The sequence below is a fragment of the Nylanderia fulva genome, unplaced genomic scaffold, assembly GCF_048542155.1.
Source record: "Nylanderia fulva isolate GAGA-0341 unplaced genomic scaffold, ASM4854215v1 Scaffold131, whole genome shotgun sequence".
Classification (NCBI taxonomy): Eukaryota; Metazoa; Arthropoda; class Insecta; order Hymenoptera; family Formicidae; genus Nylanderia; species Nylanderia fulva.
The window spans coordinates 73869-98757 of record NW_028189529.1 but is presented as its reverse complement, the minus strand read 5'-3'; the positions used below and the strand labels follow the sequence as shown (position 1 = coordinate 98757).

The 24889-nt window shown below is 31.0% G+C and overlaps 2 protein-coding genes and 1 long non-coding RNA gene across 5 annotated transcripts in view; 1 reads left to right on the top strand and 2 right to left on the bottom strand.

Annotated features, from left to right (window-relative positions):
• Nucleotides 1-15118, bottom strand: part of LOC114934868 (venom serine protease 34-like) — a 56964-nt gene extending 41846 nt beyond the window's left edge. The window contains exon 1 of the mRNA XM_029307580.2: nucleotides 14951-15118. Within this exon, the coding sequence (XP_029163413.2) occupies nucleotides 14951-14987 (37 nt within the window). The 5' untranslated portion in view covers nucleotides 14988-15118. The remainder of the gene's footprint in view (nucleotides 1-14950) is intronic.
• On the bottom strand, nucleotides 7466-9683 carry LOC146724444 (uncharacterized). 2 transcript variants are annotated; one of them, XR_014924077.1, is made up of 4 exons: nucleotides 8658-9683; nucleotides 7794-7861; nucleotides 7600-7718; nucleotides 7466-7527 (listed from the first exon to the last, which is right to left on the bottom strand). XR_014924077.1 is itself a non-coding variant. In XM_085479889.1 (3 exons), exons 1-2 carry the CDS (start codon nucleotides 9658-9660, stop codon nucleotides 7824-7826), a joined length of 1041 nt encoding a protein of 346 aa, XP_085336015.1. In that variant the 5' UTR covers nucleotides 9661-9683; the 3' UTR covers nucleotides 7466-7718; nucleotides 7794-7823. The 2 variants fall into 2 exon arrangements, 1 of the variants encoding a protein (XP_085336015.1); XM_085479889.1 differs by having other exon boundaries at nucleotides 7466-7718.
• A 3956-nt stretch (nucleotides 15119-19074) lies between the features above and the next one.
• LOC114934869 (uncharacterized) lies at nucleotides 19075-23387 on the top strand. Of its 2 annotated transcripts, none has more exons than XR_003820378.2 (3): nucleotides 19075-19178; nucleotides 19621-19659; nucleotides 22106-23387. It is a non-coding gene; the product is annotated as an uncharacterized LOC114934869 (long non-coding RNA). The 2 variants fall into 2 exon arrangements; XR_003820377.2 differs by having other exon boundaries at nucleotides 19075-19227.
• The last annotated feature ends 1502 nt before the right edge of the window (nucleotides 23388-24889 follow it).

Below are 24889 nucleotides of genomic sequence, written 5' to 3'. Positions count from 1 at the left end.
ATTCTCAATGATTATCTATGTAAACTCCGCCATATTTATCTACTAATTGGAAACTGTCTTCAATATAACTATCCGCTAACGGAACAGAATCAAAAATAATTTTATGTAAAAATAAAACGAGAGATTATAACGGAGTGTTAATGGAAGAAACGATGATTTTCAATGGGCAGCCCGGCTTGTGTATTTTTGGAAGTTCATAGGCCCTCGGCAAAACACCATCAGTACAATTAAGCGCTTTATAAGTCTTATTAGATATAAAATCGCAATTTTTCCATCTTGCGAGAACTTCGTGGAGGCAACTAATTAATTTTCTAATAGGATTCTTCTGAACAACAACATACGTCTCATTGTCATTAAGCAAAGTTAACATTTTTTTATGATAATCAGCCTTATCGAGTGCAACAGTTGCATTCCCCTTGTCCGCCCTTGTAAAAATTACATTGGGGTTGTCCCGTATGAATCTCCTAGTTAAACAAAGAGAATCAACAAGCTCTCTATCAAAGGAAGATTTGTTGAAAGGATCATTAGCCAAGTCTTTTATAACAGCAGAAGCCCTTTCTTTAACATGAGAACGAAATTCACCCGATATTTTATTCAAACTAAACTTCGTGCTTTTAATAAACTTAACGATCAAATTTTCTTTATTAATAGCTGGCAAACAAAAATTATCCCCAAGTTGTAAAAGGCCTTGAACTTTAGGCGGGATATGTATAGAAGATAGATTTTCAAACCAATTATCTCGAATATGAAGAGGAGAAGAAGAGAAAGTAGAAAAGGAAGCAGAACAGAGATTAATAGAGAAAGATGTGTCATTAGGAGTGAAAGAGATAGGATTGAAAGAGAAGGTGGGAGAAACAGAATGTTTATTAAGACAATTGTCGTTAATCCCCAAAGATCTACGTGGTAATGAACTTTGTTGGTCAATTCGTAAATTGCAATAATAATCAATAGGACGTATGCTATTAATAATTAACTTTTTTTGTTTATTAAAAAGCCAAACAAATTTTCTATCAATTCTTCTATGCTCACTCACAAAATGGAAAAATAAAGACCTATTCTGTCTACCAAAAAAATTATTACAAATTAATATAGGTAACATCAGTGTAATATCGTGTGTGAATTCGCAAGCAAATCTGTTGGGTAGCCGTTATCAATTAAAATCTCTATTATTAATTCGAGATTATCCTTGTGGAATCTTGGATGAGAAAGACGAAAAGCTCTATCAGTCAAACAAAAAATTATGCCTCTTTTGTGAATGAGAGGGTAATTAGAAACATAATTTAAAAATCTTTCCGAAAAAGTTGGTTTGCGATACCAGTCAAAAATTAAAAAACCATTATCTAAAATTAAGGTCACGTCTAAAAAATTCAATCTATTGTTTGTTCCCTTCTATAGTGTAAGTTGTAACCTCTGATAGTATGAGTTGAAAGTATTAAGAGACAAAAAAATGGCCTTAATAAGCAAGAGAATACCGAAAATCTGCATTCTACTTATATATCGATTTTGAAAAATATGCCGACCGTTTAATTTTTTACTCATATTGATGTGTTTGCTTAATTCTGTATTATTTTTGTTTTTGGGATATTCGTGTATGTCAGCTTATTCTTTGACATTTAGTTTAACTTACACTCTCGAACGTGACGGTCGTGCGTTGTTCTTCGACTTTTGGCGTGTGTTGGATTGGTGAGTCTCAGTTTCTTATCGTTTTAATTGGGTTATATTACTCAATTTATTTAAGTTTTGGACGTGTTTTTTTTTTCATAGCTTTGCTATGGGTAGCATTTCCATGCATTACTTCCGTCTTTCAACGACTGGAATCGATGAGAGGCTTGTCTTGCGACGCACGCCATTATGTCTGATTTTGCTATGACTATGAGTTATATAATTGCTAAGTTTTCCTATGTACGTATTTCTGTATTTATATCTATTTTTAGTCTGATATTTTTGATAGCGTAATGTGTTTAAAAAACTTTTTATGTTACATACTTTATTTTTGTGTTGACAGTTACTGAAGATGATCCCAAGGAAGGATCGAAACGTTTAATATAAATTTTTTTGTCTTAGTTTATTTTTTATTTATACCTTTTTATTGTTTTTACTTACGCCTTTACCACCCGCGTTGCGGGCTCTTACTGGCCTATTATTGAATTTTTATTGTGTTTTTTTTTATTTCACTATTTTTTATGTTAATATTTTTATTTTTTTCTAGTATTATTAATAAAAATAAAATATAATTTATAAATATAATTTTTGGGAAAATATTTTTGATGATGATTAATTGTTGCAAAGATTATTTTTGCTATAAACATAATTTTTGAGAAGATAATATTTTTGATTATTGTAAAAAACTATTTTTGCTGGAGAAAGATATAACTTAGAGCTCTTTTTTTACATCTGTGATGTCTTTTTTAGTGGGATATACATAATAGGAATCGTTATTTTATTAGATAATTTTTCAAACAGCATGATAAATAAGACATTGCAATTTTTTAACATAAAATGACACAGAGTCATATTGATCATCGATATTTTTGTCGACGACTTTCCTTGTCAATAATTATCGGAAAAAAATAAACTGATAAGTTTATGTTTAATTACGTCTTTTGATTTATATAAATAGTTGCATTGTAATCAATGAACATTCTATTGAAAAGTTTGCGATTGAAGATTGCTTGATAGAATTCTCTTTAAAATGACGCCGTCTAATGTTGCAAACGTAATAAACATGTTACTTAGTGACTACGTTTCAAATTATAAATTTAAGACAAATACTTATAACACCTTTTGAAATTGAAGTGCATAATGAAATTCGCAACATTCTACAAAATTATCAAGACGTTCGATATTAATATTTAAACATGATTACATGCTTAATTTTGTCGATCCATCAGAACCACATGGAGCACAAGTTGTAGAGTATATTACATCTGCAGAAAATGAAAATGCTATTTTGATGGTACATATTATGCCACGTCGCATCTACAAGCAGCGATTGATTCTGCTAATAGGAAAGGATACTTTACTCTTGAGACTGGTAAGGGTTGGGGATAATTTTTAAAGGAAGGACGGGGATATAAAATCTGAAACTTCATATTTTGAGGGTATATTATCCCGCGTCACATGTACAAGTTACGATTGATTCTACTAATAAAAAAGAATACTTTACTCTTAAGCTTAATATAGCTAAAATCAATTAGTTATTTCTTTGCAGAATAAATGAAAATATTCCATTTTTTTATAGTACAAATTAGTACAAATTCCAGTACTTTCTATTTCTGCTATTGATTTTAATTTTATCTTTTTTTTATTATGGTCCTGCTAGCTTATTTGAAGGTGGCAGCGCCACTGTGTTTTTGGAAATGGGACGGAGTACAAAAGAGGGTGTTAAAAAAGTGTCGATTTTCGCCCTCAAGTGCAAAATGAATAGACGTTGAAAAATCATTGTTTGGATCCTCAGGTAAGAAGAAATGACAATTATTTGTCCGAGGAATGGTGGGAACATTGCTAGAATAGCTTAAATGTAGTAAAAAATAATATTTATATATAAACGGTTAATAATTGGAAAACCATGATTCTAGTCAGAGTTGTGAGTACTTTGCATGTAAAGATCACGGACTACTTTAGCATTATCCAGAATGCACCACGTGAAGATATAGTCCGCCTAGCATCTCTTAGCAAAGATCAGGAGTCCACAGTTCGTCACTTCTGCGGTATTTAGAGACTCAAAACCCTCTCTGCCGTGTGTGTGTGTGTGTGTGTGTGTGTGTGATGTTACAAATATTCGTATTCGCATTCGCGAATATCCTCTGATTTCAAAGTATTCGCATTCGTATTTGTATTCGCAGAAAATATGCGAATGTTTTACGAATAAGAAAATTAATATTTTAGTATTAAATATATACTTTAGTAAAAGTTGGTCTTTAGAGAAAATAATATATAAAATGTTGTAAAAAACTAGATAATTCAATAATTAAACTTTGAGTAAGATACTATTTCGGAGATTAACTGATATTAAATACTTCGCATAATCAATATGTACAGATTCTTTTGCGATTAGAAATTCAAAATCATGTAAGTGTCGAAAATCGACACTTTTTTAACATTCTCCTTTTTATTAATGGTACAAATTAGTACAAATTGGGTACTAAATATTCTGATATGTCCCAATGAATTCTGCCGATTTGGTTCTGCTAGCTTAATAGAGGTCTACTCGACTCATGGACGGGACACTGCCCGAGCCAGTTAGAGCAGTTGATTCCACAAGACAAAGAAGTACACTTTTTCACCATTCCAAAGACGACGGGCATCATTCAGCCTTTAGATGTGTTTGGATTCCGGATTTGGAAAAATTTCGTGCGAACATTTTCGGACAATGTAATTCTTCAAGAGATAAACGTCAATTTGCACTCCCGTAATCAGGCGTGGATTTACTATAGGGGCTTAATGGGCTATAGCCCAGGGCGGCAAAATATAGGGGCAGCAAAAAATATGGAGACACGACGCGCCGCGGCGGCGCGTCGTGCCGCAGGACCGCGTTTCAGCGGCTGAGGTTCAGCCGTACGCCGCGGTGTGTCGTGCCCACCGAAACCCTATCTTGCGAGAGAAATGAGACTCGATTGTTACATATATGAGGCCGAGCCCGACAACCGGCAATGATACGTGAGAGTTAGCGTGCGGTATAATATATTCATTTTTATGTTCTTTCATATTTTAATATCAAATAAATTTCTTGATTAGTATATATATATATATATATATTTGAATTATTAATCGCGGTTTTTTTTCTTTTTTTACTTTGTTTTTAAAATTTCTTCTTTTTTATAATTTGTATTAGACTGCTACCGCAGTCTTCAATTTTTTTCTTAAATATTAATAATATTATATAAGAAACATGAGTGACGGACGAAAACAGTTAAGTGGAAGTCAGTACAAGAAACGAAGGTTGGATAAGGCTGAGAGAGAACGTAGTGTCATAGAGAAAACTCTTAAAATTGATAATTTTTTTAATCAACCTAAAGTTGTTAATCAACTAAATAACTTTGAAGAACCAGCAATTCCCATTGCTGGTTCGTCAAAACAGCTGGTTCCCATTACTGATTCAGATAATATAAAAGAAATTGTACCAACAGCGTGTGACATAGACTCTAATTCTAATTTCACCTCCAAGTCCCCAGAGCCAACTACCTCGTCTTTTATGATTAATATCAATCAAAGTAATAATTTTGCAGTTAATTCTAATGTGATTGTAAAGGATCCAGCTTTATGGGTAATAAACGATGCTACACGTGAATACGTTTTGCAGCATGAAATTAACCAAGATGTTCATGATAAAAGTTTTGATTTTTCTCGCTCAAAGAGACTTTGTGGTAAGCAATATTTAAATGAATCTTTATTTAAAACCCAACTTGTCAATGGCCAAATAGTAAAGCGATCGTATTTAATGTACTCAGAAAGTTCTGGTTCAGTCTTTTGTGTTCCTTGTCAATTATTTGGTGGAACTACAAAAATAGCAAAAGAAGGATTTGACGACTGGAAGCATGGTAATGATGCATTGAAAAATCACGAGAATTCTTTTGAACACAAGTCGTGTGTTTTAGAAATGAAAATGAGATCAAACACTCTTGGACAAATTGACCCACATTTTTCTTATCAAATAGATACAGAGAAAAAGTACTGGCGCAACGTTTTAAAACGGGTTGTAGCCACTGTCCGTGCTTTGGTAACTTCAGGTTTACCTTTAAGAGATCATATCGAGAAGTTTGGTTCGTCAAGCAGTGGTAATTTTATAATGTGTCTTGAACTTATTTCTGAATTCGATCCTTTTTTGGCAGAGCATATAGCTAAGTACGGTAATCCAGGTCAAGTCCACACTTCGTATTTATCTTCTACTACATATGAACAGTTCGTTAAGTTAATGGCTGAAGAAGTAACAAAACAAATAATTAAAGAATTAAAGAGTGCCAAGTATTTTTCCATTATAGTAGATTTAAGTCCAGACATATCTCATACCGATCAACTTGCAGTGATTGTGAGATATGTTCTGGAAAATGGACATCCTGTAGAGAGGTTTCTCTGTTTTGTTCCGAATGCTGGTCATAAATCAATCGAACTTTTTGATACTATTATCACTGTGCTTGTGGCTTTTGATATCGACATTGCAAATTGTAGAGGTCAATCATATGATAATGCCGCGAATATGTCCGGAAAATATGCCGGATTACAAGCTGGAATTAACAAAATTTCTCCAAATGCTGTATATCCCTGCTCAGCTCATTCCCTGAATTTAGTTGGAGAACATGCAGCAAGTTGTTGTAAAGAAAGTAATGATTTTTTTCTTCTTCTTCAAAATTTGTATGTATTTTTTTCAAGTTCTACTAATCGCTGGGAAATATTACAGAGACATTTAACACAACGTGAAAACAAAACTCTAAAAGGCTTGTCACAAACACGATGGTCAGTCCGTTATGACGCGTGTCAGAGTCTTAATAAAGATTGGAATGAAGTGATTGAAGCTCTTACATCAATTGCGGAAAATGAAACAGAAAAATCTTGTACTCGATGTGAAGCTTCAGGTAACCTTCGTCGACTACAACGCCTTGAAACAACTATTCTTTCTTTAGTATGGGACAATTTATTACAGAGATTTTATTTTTCTAGCAAGAAGCTCCAAGCAGTTGACATTGATCTTTATACTGTAGCAGAACTATACGGTTCACTAATAAACTATGTTGAAAGTATTAGGGAAGCTTTTGATACCTATGAAAATGCTGCTCTTAAAAAATCATTTATTACAGAGTATGAAGATATATCGAGAAAAAAAGGATAAGAAAACTCCAAGACGATGAATCACAAAATTTTGAAACCGAATTCATTGGACGAGAAAACTTTAAAATCAATACTTTTTATGTCATAGTTGATAGAATAGTTGCAGAGTTAGAACGTCGAAAAGCAGTCTATGAAAAGTTGAGCACGAGTTTTGGTTTTTTAACTAATGGAATTACAATGGATGATAAAACTATTGCTAAAAATGCTGCCAGATTAAGTAATGAATATAAAGAAGACTTGCCAGATTCAGAATCATTTCAAAATGAGTGTCTTCATTTCTTTGGATTTTTAAAAAATTTAAATGAACCTCCGAGCACTATTCGAGAGATCTGTAAAATGATTTACGATAAAGGCCTCCAAGAAGTGTATCCTTATATTAACATCGTACTTAGAATCTTCTTATGCATACCTGTAACGAACTGTTCAGCAGAAAGATCTTTCTCAGTACTACGGCGCGTCAAAAATTATCTCCGATCTACGATGTGTGATGAACGCCTCAACTATTCAGCAGTTCTTACAATTGAATATAAAAACAGTTAATCTCGGCTCGAATTATTGTGTTACAATAAAAATAAAATCTCAACGGCAATCGGAGCCTGTGCGGACGACATGCACAAAATTAATAAATTAAAATGAGATCTCAAATCAAACTCATTTATTAAATTCTAAACGTTTCGACCCACTTCGGGTCTTCTTCAGTAGCTGCAAAATACAAAGAAACAAAAATAAAAGATAATCGGTACAAACAGAAAATTATAAAACTCATATACATACAATCCGCAAATAAATTAAATATCATTCTCCTCCCTATTCAAACCGTCCGGCCGTCGGAGCGTCTCCCTAACGGTGACCATCGTCAGGAAGGAAGCAGAGCAGTGACTCCCTTACCAACACTAATCAACATAGTATAGATTAAACGTAGAAAAATCCACAAAAATTAAAAATTAAAAACCGGGAAGTACACTCACCCCGACAGTAAAAACAGAGAGAAGACGATGCTACACGTGACACATCACTCTAACGACTGTGCGGTATTCTACCTCGACCCAGTCGATACATATATACGCAAAAAACAAATATAAAAATAAAATATGAAAATAAAAATAAAAACAACTAAAACTTATCGGCACTCATGTCAAAGGTCTAATAAAAAAACCGGGCTATGTATAATCACAAAGCTAGATTTTGGTAAATTTTTCTATTAACAGATCAAAATTCTCGTTTAATTTATCAGTGTCGCTATGTAAATTTAAACTATTCCTCTGCCGTTTTATGTGGATCATTTCGGATATCAAACGTTTACCTAAAAAAGGCTCCTCGTCTAAAACTTTTACATCCTCCCAATTAAATTCATGGTTCAATAATCTATGTTCCGATATGACTGATAATTGTGACGCGTTTCTTTTTATGTTGTTGCGATGTTCTTTCATCCTAGTTTTCAACAATCTACCCGTCTGCCCTACGTACGACGCATTCACAATCCATACAATCAATTTTATAAACTACATTGTTATGGAGTTCCCTTGGTAACTTATCCTTGTGTACTTTAATGAATTTACGGAGACTGTTAATTGCTGTATAGGATGGAATGACATCCAAATCACGTGTAATGTCCTCAATTCTCTTCGATACATTATTAATATACGGAATATTAAAGTACGAAACTTTTTTCCGCGTAAGGATCTTGTCATTGCATATATTTGCTCTATTGTTATGCAACTTATTATTGTAGCGGAAGAACAACTTTTTTAACCGCGCTTGTAATGTTTGAAATATCAAATTGAGAGGATAATTATTAGACAAAAGAACTCCAATCATAGACTCAAAGTTACCTTTATGGAATTTCGGATGAGATAGCCAAAAAACTCTATCAATGAGGCTGATAATGGTGCCTTTTTTATGACAGAGAGGATGCTGCGATTCAAAATTTAAATATCTGCCTGAATACGTCGGCTTATGAAACAAATCAAACTCAATGCTCCCATTATTTATAATAATGGTGACGTCTAAAAAATTCAATCGGTTGTCAACCCCCTCCTCCATGGTGAACTGCAATCTAGGATGGAAAGAATTGAAAGTGTTTAAAACAATTTTAAGCATGGAGGGTGGGGCCGCCAACGCGATATCGTCAACATATCTAAAATAAAATGGAAATGACATTGGAATCGCAGCAATCGCTCTACTCTCCAAATCTTGCAACGTGATATCCGCAATGATCGGTGAGAGGGGGGAACCCATAGGCGTGCCAAAAGTCTGTTGATAACATACATTATTAAACATAAAATAAGTCGAATTCATAATAAAACGAATTGCCAATAAAAATTCATCTCGTGGAATAATACACTCTTTTTCAATATACCCCCATCTGTTAATTAAACTATCAATAGCCATATCCAATGGTACATTGGTGAACAATGATGCAACATCTAGTGAAACTAGCTTCACATCACTATCCACACATAAACCATTTAATTTGTTCACTAATTGGAAACTATCAGAAATAGCCGAATCAGGTTTCGGAATTGCCTTATATATTATCTTATGTAAAAATTTTGCCAAGTAATAAAGAGGTGTATTCCTAGATGACACGATGACACGTAAAGGGCAATTCGGTTTATGCACCTTCGGCAGACCATACGCTCTCGGTAGAACCCCGTCCGTGCAGTTCAGGGATTTATATGTTGTTGAAGAAATGTAATTCTTCATTTTCCATCTCATTAAAATTTCGTGTAATTGATTAATTAGGTTCCTAGTCGGATCTTTTTTAACAACAGTATAAGTATCCCGGTTAGCCAGCAAATCACACATTTTGTCCATGTACATATCTCTGTTCATCGCAACCGTGATGTTACCTTTCCCTCCGCCTTCAAAAATAAAATATCGGGATTGTCTTACAATTGAGTCAGAAATCGCAAAACGTATAAATTATGATGATATAATTGATTCATTTGCTGATACTCAGTCGCGTAGAAAGATAATAAAATAAGGTAATAAATTAAAGAAGTAATTCACAATTTAAAGGACTTTCATTTAACAAGTATTTATAGTCAAAATCAACAGCTCAATTAAAAATTAAACTATAATAAAAGTAAATATTATAAAACTTATAAAAATTATAAAACTTAAAAAATAAAAAAAATTAAAAAATAAACTTTAAAAAATAAAAAAAATTAAAAAATAAATAATGCGAATACTTATTTAGTCAGCTCTTTTAATTTTAAAGCCACAATTTCCACTTGATTCCTCTCGACCAATAGAGCCAAACGCGATGTTATTGACAATAACATCGCGTTTGGCTCTATTGGTCGAGAGGAATCAAGTGGAGATTGTGGCTTAAAAAATAAACTTTAAAAAATAAAAAAATTAAAAAACAAAAAAAAAACAAAAAACCGGAGTGTGAAGTTCTATCGTGCAGCCTTTTCGTGGCACACTCTGAGTGGTATTTAATAATTTCATTTCATATAATAAATAATTATAATACCAGCTAATGCACGTAGGTTTTTTGCAATATTATACAAGTTGACAAGTTACATTAGATTAAAAGCTGTTACATTTCGGATTTATTTTACACGGACGTTAGGCTTGTTAAAAATTGTTACACTTAGAAATCATTATCATGTTCAGATCGCGTTATGTATTTCTTATAAAAATTCTACTTTTCACTACCATATACAAGGGGCGGCAGCTACTTTTTAGCCCCAAGCGGCAAAATACGTAAATCCGCGCCTGACCGTCAATACTGTTAAAGATATAAAAAATATTTTGTATTACACGTGCAGGCAAAGTGGCACTTTGTGTGCGTGTTTTCTGTGCGGAAAGCGGCCGATTTCCTACGCCGCCATCTAACGGCGACGCGGTGAGTGAATAAGCCGCATTCAAAGCCATTGCCTACGGCTGAGCCGCGTTCAAAGTCATTGTCCACGGCTTTAGCCGTCAAAGGTCAAAAGGCTAAAGCCGTGGACAATGACTTTGAACGCGGCTATTCCTGCACCGTGCCGTCGTAAGATGGCGGCGTACGATCGGCTACCTCGCGCACAGAAAACGCGCACAAAGCCACTTTGCCTGCACTTGTAATACAAAATATCGTGTGTATCAAGTGCGGATTGACAATTGTTCACTCGTGTGGGGTGGTCGCACTCGCCTTCGGCTCGTGCGTCCATTCCCCGCACTAATGACCACATGTCAACTTTCCGCACTTGATACACAATATACTATTAAATAAAAATTTTATGGTTTTTAATGTTCTTTGAAACAGTGCAATCTCCAAATTATGGAGAAAGCAGGGAATGTCAAAAAAATTTGACATTTTTGAAAAATTTTATTACACTGTTTTAAAGAACATTAAAAACTAAAACTTTTATTTGAAACATTTTTATATCTTTGAGCGTTTCGACGGTATTAGATCAGAAGAAAAACAAATTTTTTCAAGGAGATAGTTTACCTCCTAAATGTCAAGATACGTAGCTAAAAAAATATTTTTAATATTTTAATATTTTTTAATACTCTAAAACATATTACAAGTTCGATCAATTAAAATTAATATTAATCAAAATTAATATTGATCGCTAGTGGTGAAAATAAGCTTAGAAAACTTGACTTCGACGTAACTAGCAAATTTTATTTAATTATTTCACGACGTACGTTTCGACCATTTGAGTCGTTGACGAAACATCATAACGATGGGACGTGTTCCTCTTTTAACTTTTAACTTTCGATTTTAAATAACACCAGTGTGATGTTACGTTAACCTCGGTTTAATTGATGGAAATTTCACTTGAAAAGGACCACAACCAAATGGTCGAAACGTCGTGAAATAATTAAATAAAATTTGCTAGTTACGTTGAAGTCAAGTTTTCTAAGCATATTCCAAGTTCATTAAAATAAGTAAAGGTCACTTCCGAATGTTCTCTTGTATAAGAACGACTCAAAAAATTCAAAAGGTTGATTTTTTGGGGTTCTGCCTATGTTGATTTTTAATTTGCATTACTTCAACAAAATGTTTGCAAAATTTCAGCTAATTTCACCGAAACACAAATTCTATAAGAAACAAATTGATATAAGGAAAATATAACGTTTTAAGAAAAAAAATGTAATTTGCATATAGCAGCCATTAAAAAAATATCTGTTTCCTTATATCAATTGATTCTTCTCATTATTTTGTGCATAAAAGTACTAATAAAGTAAAATCATTAGTTTATGTAAGATTATGTCAAATTAAAATATAAAATTAAACAATGTGATAATCAAGCTCGTATCTAATGAAAATTAATACAATAGGAAAAAGCTTTTACAGGAGCAAATATGGATGACTAAGAAAAATTACTGTATTTAAATATAAAATTTACAAAATTTGTGCAAGACGTTTCGTCACTTACTTGTGACTTCTCAATCGCAAAGTTCAATACAATTACATATAATAACGGTTTAAAGATTTCATCTTAAAGCTATAGTTTTCTTGTTAGCATTATAAAATATACTAATTAATATGTCTATGTTCTCTGTATTAATTTCGGCGCTCAGAAATAATTAATGTTTGATCTATGTTAACAAAAACGTACAATTAAACTTTTATACGGAATTTAATAGATATAAATAATATTAGTAAAATTGCAAATACTTACATATATTTTTATTTTTTGCCTCAATCTCCATTATCGTGTGTTATTCTCTATCGACTTTTAGGCTGAATATATCCAGAATCTCTCTCAAGAGCTTTATATATTATTTAGAAAAAAGTGAAATTTATTTATATTTTGTTTATTTTGTCTAAAATCGGGAAATATGCCTTGTCCAATAAATCAATATCATCTATAAGATTTAAACTGTTTTCTTGTTGTTTAATGTGTATTGTTTCTGATATTAACCTTTTGTAATAATTACTTTCACAATCTAAAATTTTAACGTCATTCTAATCCATTCAGCATTGACAATGAATTTTCTCTGTGTTCGTTTGATGTTGTGTCATTGTTCACAAACACACTTATAGATTTAGCAATCGTTGGATTAAACAACAGATGGTCTTACATAAAAAAAGAAACAAATATTCCACAAAAAAAGTTCATAAACATGATACAATTTATATTAAATTCAAGTTATTTTAAATTTAATAACAAAATTTACAAACAGACATTTGGCACACCCATGGGTTCACCGTTGTCCCCAATAATATCTGATATAGTTCTTCAAGACATTGAAAATAAAGTTTTACATAGAATCAAGAATAATATACTGTTTTACCATAGATATGTAGACGACATTATATGCGCGGCCAAACACAGCGAAATAATAACAATACAAAATTTTTTCAACTTATTCCATAATAGAATTAAATTTACCATAGAAATGGAAAAAAATAATAGTATCAGTTTCTTAGATTTAAAACGAATCAGAAGTAACAATAGAATTATCACCAACTGGTATCACAAGAGCACGTTCTCAGGTAGATACCTCTCTTTTTATTCAAACCATCCAACCCATCATAAAATAGGCACAATTTTCAGTTTAACAGATAGAGCATTACTTTTGTCAAATCCCATTTATTATAATAAAAACATAACAATTTGTATTAAACTATTGTTAAATAATGGGTACCCATTGGAATTTATATTCAAACATATCAATATAAGGATCAAAAAAATGATATATGATATATCCAATGATTGCAACTATAATACACATCCTAATTTGACACGAGAGTCACAGAGAAGGTTCATAGGTTTCCCATATGTAAAATGTCTCTCTCAACACATTCAAAAATCATTCAAAAATACAGATTATACACCTGGGTATGCTTGTCTTAATAGATTGGATAGGTTTATCAAACTGCATAAAGATTCCACTGATCACATTTCAAAAAACAACATTATTTATAAAATAATGTGTAAGAATTGCGACGCTTCATATGTCGGTCAACCTAAACGCAAATTTAATACAAGAATTAATGAACATAAAATAAATATAAAACAGTCGAGTTTGAGCGTAGTTTCTAGACATATTATTGACATGAATCATAATATGGATTGGAATGACGTTAGAATTTTAGATTGTGAAAGCAATTATTACAAAAGGTTAATTATCAGAAACAATACACATTAAACAACAAAAAAAACAGTTTAAACTTTATAGATGATATTGATTTATTGGACAAGGCATATTTCCCGATTTTAGACAAAATAAACAAAATATAAATAAATTTCACTTTTTTCTAAATAATATATAAAGCTCTTGAGAGAGATTCTGGATATATTCAGCCTAAAAATCGATAAAGAATAACACGATAATGGAGATCGAGGCGAAAAATAAAAATATGTAGGTGTTTGCAATTTAACTAATATTATTTATATCTATTAAATTCCGTATAAAAGTTTAATTGTACGCTATTGTTAACATAGATCGAACATTAATTATTTCTGAGCACCAAAATTAATACGAAGAACATGGACATATTAGTATATTTTATAATGCTAACAAGACAACTATAGCTTTAAGATGAAATCTTTAAACTGTTATTATATGTAATTGTATTGAACTTTGCGATTGAGAAGTCACAAGTAAGTGACGAAACGTCTTGCACGAATTTTGTAAATTTTATATTTAAATACAGTAATTTTTCTTCATCCATATTTGCTCGTGTAAAAGCCTTTTCCTATTGTATTAAAATATAAAATATCTTGTAAAAAATTTTTTGACCATTCTACCTTTATAACATTTTATGCGAAATATTTCGAGGAATTGATTTATATAAAAAATATGGTGGTTTTATTAAAAAATAATAAAGTTGATCTTGAAGTAATTCTCTAGACTTTGATAGAAGTGTTCAGATAAATCTCTCAACACTAAATAAAACTTTTACTTGAAACATTTTTTAAGATAAAGTTTCTGAGATATTTTATGGATTTTAAAATGAGATACCACCACCACACTGTATATACCATATATATATATATATATATATATATATATATATTAAGCTCGATTAAATTACAAATGTAGAACAGAAAACAAGACACCTTTGTAGCAAACGCTAGTTGTCTCAATGTAAAAGTTAAACAGTCAACTCTAGCTTATGCAATACAGTAAAAAATCATAAGATAAAAAATTAACATTATTTTGAATTTTCACATACCTTCCATATTTCTATCAAATTTCCAACAAAATGCCATTATTTACGCGGTTGTATGTTGTGATAATAAATAACTTTCATAAATAATCAAACAAGTAACTTGTAACGTATATGTATTGCGTCAAGTCCTTCCTGTTTCCTTAACAAAATGCATGAAAATGCAATTGTTTCGCAGAACTTCGTCCTCTTATTATGCACATAATACTGATAACGTGCCGATACTTATTTCTAATATGTCTTTAAAAATACAAAAAGTTTATCTGTTACGTTCTGTTCTTATTTCTACATGCGTAATACCTAAAAACACTAAATTATTCTACAACAATTATAATGCTAATAATATTTTATACAAACGTCGATGAACATATGTTGGTGAATTTAATTTAATTATTAAAAAATTAATATATATAATGCAAAGAATAATTTTAAAAAATAAATAAAACGTAGGATAAAAAATTACATAAAAAATTATACGTACAAAAGTGTTTTTCAATAATAACTTTTCTATATTGATATATTATATAATTATTTGAGCTATATTAAATTTTAAATGTGTATAAAAATTTAATAAAACATCAGCATGCCTTCTTCAAATTGCTTTTATATTAACATATTATCCAAGTCATAATCTTGAATAATTTTTAAAAGATTTTGATCATTATTTATTATTGATTAAAAAATAATTAACAAATAAAGTTTGAGTATTTACATGTTTTTAACGATATCATTTGATTTAATATAAACATTGATGAAAGTTATAAATTTATGTGAATCTATTCTTTGTTTATGTATTAACTTTGTTAATTTTTGACATTTTTAAATATATTATATATTTTTTGTATATATTTATGTAAGCATTTGCGTGTATATATTATAAGTGATGATTCTCATCAGGAAGGGGCAAAAGTTCCGGAACGGCAAAATATCTCAGAAAATGCTTCTTTAATAAAAAAAGTGTTTCAAACAAAAAGAGTAGGGCTTAAAAAACTATTTGGTGACTATTTGGTTATCTGTTTTATCTTGAAATAACCTTTATAAGCCCGGTCAACATGAAAATTTTAAATAGAATCCTCTATTTTATTATTACATATTTTTGTACCTGATGTCGAAACCTTTTCAAAACACACTATAATACTATTTTTTCATTGAGCACTAAAATATTATTTGCAATATTATGAACATTTTTAGCTAAAGAGCCAAGCAGATTTTCAGAATATCAAAAATCGACATCACAACAACTATACATTTCTGATCTGTCAGAAATATATAGTTGTTTTAAATCTTTTTATATCTATTGAAAGTCGACTGGGAGCGGTGAAAATTTTTTCTAAATCTAAGAAAATTTTAGAGGTTCAGCCGTTCTTGGGATTGGCGAATTTCTTTATTTCGCAAATTGATACAGCCTAGGCAGCAAGCATACATCATTTTGACGTCAAAATGACGTCAGTTTGCTACTTAAGAATAATTTTTGCTTCTAAAGCAAGATTTTTGAAATTTTTTTACAGAAATCGGTTAATTTTAATTTTGATGATGCTTGTAACGTATTTTCAAGTTATTAAAAAAGTTATTAACATTATTTTCAATTTTATAGTTATATAATTCGCATTCTGAGACAAGGCATCATACTGAAGTTCATTAATTTTAACTACTATTTTACAAAAATTCAGCTGGTTGGGCTTTAGTCGTTTATTTTAGCTAAACAATATTAATATATGGCTAAGATCAATCTACTATACAGTTTTGAACTTGAGATGTTAGCAATGATTAAATCAATTAAACGATTTCATATTTCCTATATTTAAATTTTTAATTTTACAGTTATATAATTAACTGTCATGTTTTGGTCTATGTTTTAAATAAGGCACATCTTAATTTTAAAATCTATAGATAAACCCTGTGTGTACAAAATTATAGTCATTCACCGTGAAGAGCATCGAATGTCTCATGTTGATGCACTTATTGTTAGTGAAATTGTAAACAATTACAAGATCCAAGGCTTAAATCCATTGCAGAAGATTTAGAATTCAATGATCATGGAAAAGACGAATTAATAGATCTACTCTACAGGAAATGCGCTGATATACCTTTATTTTATTATTCCGAAATTAATAATTTTTAACATGATTTTTGTGCATATCATGATGATATGGCCCATTGTAACATTGAAAAGACTATTCAGAGAATCAATACGATTGGTTTCCTTCTATGTATAAGAAAATTTTTTATTATAGTAATAATTATTTAATATATTTAATGAATTCTTCGGTAAACTCGAAAATTGCTGATTATTCCACAGTTCTTTCTTTAATTTTGTATACTGACCATTTTGATCCTCTTAAATAAACGTCCAATGGCTTAAAACATCTATATTAATTGTGATAGATGCTTTACACGTTTTACCTGACTTTTTGCGCTAAAATGTACTAATTAAAAAATCACGATAAAATATTGATCTTTATTGTTTCTTTCCTTTAAAATCCCTAAATTTTAAGGGTATTACTTATACCTTGCAGGAATTAGCTGATTTCTTCACTTACGAAATGTAAAACACATCAGGTTGCGGTTGCCCCATAGGCAAATTGAATTGTTGAGAGAATCAATAATTTCTTAAATTCTATTTAAAGAAACTGGTTATGGAATCCCAAAAATGGAATACTTTTCTTGGAACAATTCAATATGTAAACAATATGTTTAACTCGTCACTCAAAACTTCTCTTTGCCCAAGTTACTCTTTAGTTATAAGTAACGCAATCACCTTGATGCTGAATTGATTAGAAATCTTAATCATCTAAATAATTCACAATCAGTAATAAAAGCAGTTGCCCGGCAAGCGGCAAAAAAGAGTTCCGATGATCGATTCCTGATTCAGCGACTTTGGACCGATATTTTTCTCGACTACATCTCTTTAGGGAAGCGGGGGATTAGAGGGAAACAAGGTCTGTAGATGAACGATGGGAAGGAAAGAAAAGTCCTCGAATGAGCTGCCATTTTGGGACCACGAAGTTATGTATGTTGCATGTCGATGTGTGTCGTACAAAGTGTTAGTGAAAAAAAAACTGTAGTTGAACAGTTGTCCAGTGGCTGGATTGGCGACGCCATTTTGGGGCTCAAATGCTGAAATATGAATCCGACACTTCCCCTCCCATCGTTCATTTACGGACCTTGGAGGGGTAAAAATCTCGAATTGAGATTAATCCCAAGATAAAAGTTTTAGCAACGTACCAAGCAAATGTGTTCTGAACACAATTATAATGTCATGATAAAAAATAAATTTTTGTTATAAACATTGTTTGGCTTTTATAACTCGTTTATTTCAAATATACATACCATATATTGAAAATTTTTGTTATCCATATACATGATAATTTTCTATCATTAAAGATAATAGTGTTATTTATAGTTATTATGATAAAAACTTTAATTATGATAAAGACTTTAATTATGATAAAGCCTTTAATTATAATAAAGACTGAATAATAGTATAGATAAAAGTTATTTTAAGTAAGAGATAAATAAAAAATAAAATTTATTAAAAAGCAATTTACAAAATAAATTATTTTTATCTATATTAATATACAAAGTCTTTATCATAAATATTTTTAATAACAGCATTTTAACATTTTAAATTACTATTATCAAAGATTAAAATACAAGAACAAATTCAAAATATTTTGTTCAAAACGCGAATAGAATATTCCAGCATATTCTAGACAAGTCGATATTAAATCCATATCAAATGTTCACGTCGTTTTTCTATGTTTTTCAAAAAAAAAACTCGTCATAAATCAACGAGTCATAAACCTGTCACCAACAAAAAACTATCAAAATGTAAACAATTAACGGTATCGCAACCGTTCCGCCGAATACTTGTACTGTAACAAGCATGCGCGGCTTATCACGGGCTCCTCGAATCACCAATGATTACCGCGATCGCCCGCTCGCGCATGCTCTCTTCGGGCCTTCTTTGCGTCAATTATCACAGCGGCCAATTATGAGTAATGCGCTCAGGTCACCTAGCGCAATATTGAAATTACTCAAAATTATTGGCGCTTCACGCGAGGGTGGGCTCCGTCCGGGAAACTATAAAGGGGGAGCTCACACCCGGATTGACAGCCTTATCGCTTTTCCGCTGTGAACCGCATATCGCAAATCCGCTTAATAGTTAAAACCGCAAATTCGTTGACGACCGCCGCTTAATTCTTTCTCTGATTTTGATTAAGTATTTCTGAAAGTAATTAACGTCTGTATTAAGTTTGTGCAAGTGTATTTTGTCAATCAGTGTATGTTATAAAATTAAACTCTTTTTTTTTATACAAGAGGACTTAGCTTTTTGTCGCGCGATCTTCTTTCACTCAGCGCGTTCGTGAACATATTTAAATCTTTAATTTGTATTTATAATCTTAATTTAAATTTTTCTGAAAATAGTAACAATAAATTATATTTATTTTGAAAAAAACAGTTGATTATTCACACACACACACACACACACACACACAAATTACAATAATCTTTCAATTTTATATTAAGGAATTATAAAATATTATACTAAATTTATCTTATAATTTATTTTTTTGACAATATATTTATTATATCTTAATATAATCTATACTTTAATAATATAATATATGTGTATATGTATTATGTATGTACATAATATATTTATATGTATACAGGATGTCCCAGAGCACTTGTACCAACGCTCGTGAGCGCAGGTAGGGCACAGTAAACTGAGCAGAAAAATCTTATACCATTTTACGATTTTCGCAATAATTATTGGGTTATTAATTAAAATATCTTAATTAATTTTTGGGCGAGCGTGTTGCTTAGCTCGATAATTATTGTTCTATCAATATCGCGAATCGGGAGAGGATCGTGAAGACGGAATAGTTATTAGGTATTAGAATTATATTGTCTTTTACTGCGTTTATTCGGATTATCAAATACAGACTTTAACTCTCCACCGAGGAAAACCGTGTATCGCGAGCGCGAGTCAAAATCTATCTGCCCTTCGAGGCCGCGTATTGTCTTGCTTCTCTCGATTTTTCCACGACCTTATTTTTATTTTTAGGTGATTAGCCTATGTATTATTTTGACGAACTTTCGCTTTTTATTCTGTTCGGAAATCACAATCTACCTTCGTCATGCTAGACGCTTATTTATTTATTTATTATTTTGTGTCACCGGTCGCGATATCCTTAACACTCGTCGCTTGTCATATATTTTTTATTTCGTGTTCATTTTATTTTATATATATTTTAATATTCTTGTGGCATTTATCGCCACAAATTTAATATCTTAATTAATATTAAAAACTGATTATATATGTTCAAAAAATGAGCGAATAAATGAAGAAATCCATATAAATACAGAAAAGAAAAAAGAAAAAATATTCTACAATATTTTATAAATGTTATATTAACGTTGCAGAAAATATATCAACATTGCAAAAATTATTACACAATGTGATTTAGGTGCGGACACATCTATTATTGCAAACTTTTTCATAAATAAAGTATAAAACGGTAAATAATGATATTGTGACCGTTTCTTAAACTCGAAAATAAACGTTTCCCTTAAAAGGTTTCCAAGTGGACATTTTTAATTAATTAAAAGCGTTTTCGAGAATCGGTTATGAAACAATTCGAAGAAACATTTATAAAATGTTTCTGAAACAAATATATGTGCTACCTAAAGGAGCGTACATTATCAGTGAAAATTATTTAAAAAAAAACATGTATATTTTATGTCTACAATCCTGATTATTAAATTTTGTTACATCGTTTTGTCGACAATTCTGATTTGTCTTCAAAGCGATTGTTTGCAAACATTATTACATACATGTAATAATTAAAAATACAAATATATAAAAGACATCTTAAAGACATCTTAAAGATGTCTTATGCGCCAATTTTAAACATGGTGCGTTGTCTGGGTTGGCTATATGACTATTTCGTTGTATCCCAGATAACCAAGGATGCTCAAGCAATGTATAAAAATAAAACGCTAACAATTGCTGTTGGTTATTTGCTAAGAATATGAATTAAATCTTTGAATGGTTAATTATAGTTTTGTAGAATGGCCTTTAGATTACACGAATTATAGGTTTCCAACAAATCTCGCGTTTATCGCGTTTGATGGATCTGGAATGTTATCTAAACAGACGAGAAATTGATCTAAATCGATATTTTTCTCTAAAACGTCTGTTAGTGAGGCGATAATTATACTTATTATCGTATGAATTTCTTTGTTAATTAATTTCTGGGTTTTATCATTTGTACGTACTGGTGACATTGGGAAAATGACTTAAAGATTCAGATAATTAGCGTACTAATCGATTTCAAATAATTGATCCGGACACTGATCTTTTAATAACTGTATTAAATCTTTAGAATAGAATTGTTTCTGGGAAGTATTTTCTTCTGTTTTTAACATTATATCGCACAATTCTGCAATTAGTAATCGTTCAGAAAAATCAATTCCTGAATTAGATGGTTCGTTAATCGGGGATTCAAAAGAACTAGGTGGTTCGCTAATTAGGGTTAGTAGGCTAATGAGGGTTCTATTCCTGTGTCAGGGGGAATTCCTTTGTCTAAGATTGGTGATAACTTGGGGAAGTCAGTTCTGAGATTAAAATAATTAAGTGCTTCTTCTATCGAGGGATCAATTAAACTTGGTGGTTCGTTGATCAAGGATTCAAAGAAAATAGGAAGTTCGTTGATCGAAGGCTTGATCTCCGTGTCAAGGAGAATTTCTTTGTCTGCGACAAGTTTATTGTCAAAATCTGGTTGACTAGATAAAGTCTTTAACCTTTTTATAGCCTCTGGAGAAAAGGCAACTATTTCACACGATTTGATGCGAGGTTTATTGTCTGGTGACCGTCACCTGAGCTAATGTAGAGTAGACGCTGCGCGGTTAGCACAAACTTTTTTTCCCGCTCTGTGATTACGTTTATTCCGACATGCGATCTTTTGTTTTAACGTTTTTATATATAATACGTTATGGAATAGTAGGAAAATGATTGTTAATTTAATATAAGGATACTAACGAGGAAGATATATATTGAGGGAGATTGCGTTAATTAAACCACGTTCGATTAACTAAGGAATTTTTCAAAATAACATTTGTTAAATTATTGATCTCCTGGTATCGTTTTATTAGGTAGAAGAAGGTTGAGGAAAATGATCTACATCAGGGCTGCAAGGCGCGCAACATAGACGATGAGGTTCTCAGAGGTTGAGAAAAATGATTTACATCAGGGCGGCAAGGCGCGCTACATAGACGATGGGGTTCTCAGAGGTTGAGGAAAATGATTTACATCAGGGCGACAAGGCGTGCGACATAGACGATAGGGTTCACAGATGTTGAAGAAAATGGTCTACATCAGGACGGCAAGGCGCGCGACATAGACGAAAGAGTTCTCAGAGGTTGTTGGTGGGAGAGTTGCCTATCGGTGCACTCTTCGGTGCTTGAAGGCGATGGATATATGAGGACGCGGATTCGAATAACAGGAGTTCTGACTTTATATTAAAACCTCCCTGGTGAAAATAATTTTACAATTTTTCACGCGAAATTATGCGAAAACTACGATTTTTTAATTATATAATTAGAAGTTTTTGAATTATTTCAACGTGGTTTTTACGTCAAATCTACGCGATTTGGGCCATACTATATTTGTAGTTTTTTATAAATTTACGTAAAAAGTTATGATTTTCTACAACCACATTACGTAATTTATATAAATATTGCAGAATATTTCTGATTTTCTATTTCCTTTATTTATTCAGACATTTGTCCGATTTCTGAACAATCAATTTAATATTTAAGTTCTCTGTGTTGAAATTGTATCAAAAAAATTAAACTAATGAAAAATTGTTGATTATAATAGCTACTTTTTAAATGCTTTATATAATTCTCGTAACTAAAACTTAATGCGAGTTAGATAGCTCAGCTTGCGACGCATAGCAGTAAATGAAAGAACTATATGTGATTACATTATAATATAACAGTAATATTTTGCAATGTCTTCAATAAAATAATTTATATTTGCACAACATTACTGCAATATTTGTAATATGGCGCAATATTGAAATATTTATGCAATATTTTAGCAATATTTCGTGTTGTAGGTGTTGTAGAAAATTACAACTTTCTATGCAAAATCTGAGATCTACTTTCTATAAACAATTATGAAGGCCATTTTACAATAAATTGCAAATATCCCGCCGCTAGTCGTAACCACAGATTAATCTGTAGCTGTGAAATGATCCCAGCAAACACCGATATATAATTGTTACATTGCTATAATAAAACGGAATATAACAGGTAATATAACGTGTACTTTACATGTAACATCCATGTTAGTTGTAATTTCTCACTCATAGATGTAACATTTTAATATAACATATATTACATTGTAGTTATATTGTAATTATATACCAAATAGCACATTGATGTATTGATAAGTCAGTGCTATCTTGGGATATAATGACAATATAACTACAATGTAATATATGTAATATTAAAAATGTTACATCTATGAGTGGGAAATTACAACTAACATATACGTTACATGTAACATGCCTAAGTATATAACATTTATATACTATGTTTGCTGGGATATGTATCGTATTTAGTAGCTGATATATATGTGATATCTAAATTGGACGTGATAAAACGAATAACTGTGCGTTTGCGCAGTTGCAGTGTCATCAGAGTGTCATGGCAGTAAAAGTTATTCGCAAGTATCCACACATGTGATTGCTAAATATATCTGAGGTAAAATATAAATTTTATATAACTTATGTACTACATTAATAATAAAATATACTTATATATATATATATATATATATATATATAAAATAAAATACTTTAAGACTATTGTCTTAAAGTTCGTAGAAAAGTCGAAAAGAAAAGATTTTTGCGATTTATCAGCTTGCCAGCAGCATAGACGTATTATTAATCTCACAAATGAAGATGTTAACTTCACAATATTTACAAATAAATTAACAAATAGTATTGTTAATAATACTTACATTTAGTTATTTAATCGATTTCAAATATATTTTATGTATGCGTAAATGTTATTTTTTTGCTTGTACAAATATTTTCAGATGAAGTATTGTCATCACATTACAATTTGCAAGAAATGCATTTTCAAAAGATAGCGAATGAATGGTTCAGTCTCAGTAAATTAAGGCTTTCAAGAGAAAAAAATAGACATAAAACAGATGTAGGTGATGACAAAAAAAATAGAGAGAATAATGGTTCCATCTCAGTAAATTAAAGCTTTTAATAAGACGCAGGTGATGACAAAGAAAATTTAAACTAATGAAAATTGATTTTTAATTACTTTTCTTAATATAATTATATTATAGTATTTAGTAACAATGAGGCTGTTAAAAATGTATAATGTTAAAAAGTGCAGTGCGTACAAATGATAAAGTTAATAAATTTTACTCCATATTATATTTTATATTGTACGTGTAGTATATTGATATCAACATGACATTGTGTAATTATCATTTATCTTTGAAATTTTATTTTATTTTCCTTTTCTCAAGTATATGTTAAATATTTATATAAATTTAAAATGTAAGACAGGCAATAAGAGCCAAATCGCGGATAACAGTGCGTTATCTCAACGAAACTAAAATTTTTTCCGTTAGAATTAAATACCTGTGCACAAGGCACCAAATTTTACTTGGTCACGGCCAAGATTTAAAATTGGAATAATCTCTACAAGAGATTTAATTCTATACATCCTCTCTTCCCCCCTAAGGAAATAAATGCGAGAGAAAAATATAAATCCGAAAGTCGCTAAATCGGGAAGCGAACCCGAGACCTTTCGCTTGCCGGGCGACTGCTCTTCCAATTGAGCTATTCAGATCCTTTCGATTCTATACTTTTCTCTGCTATATATATATATATATATATATATATA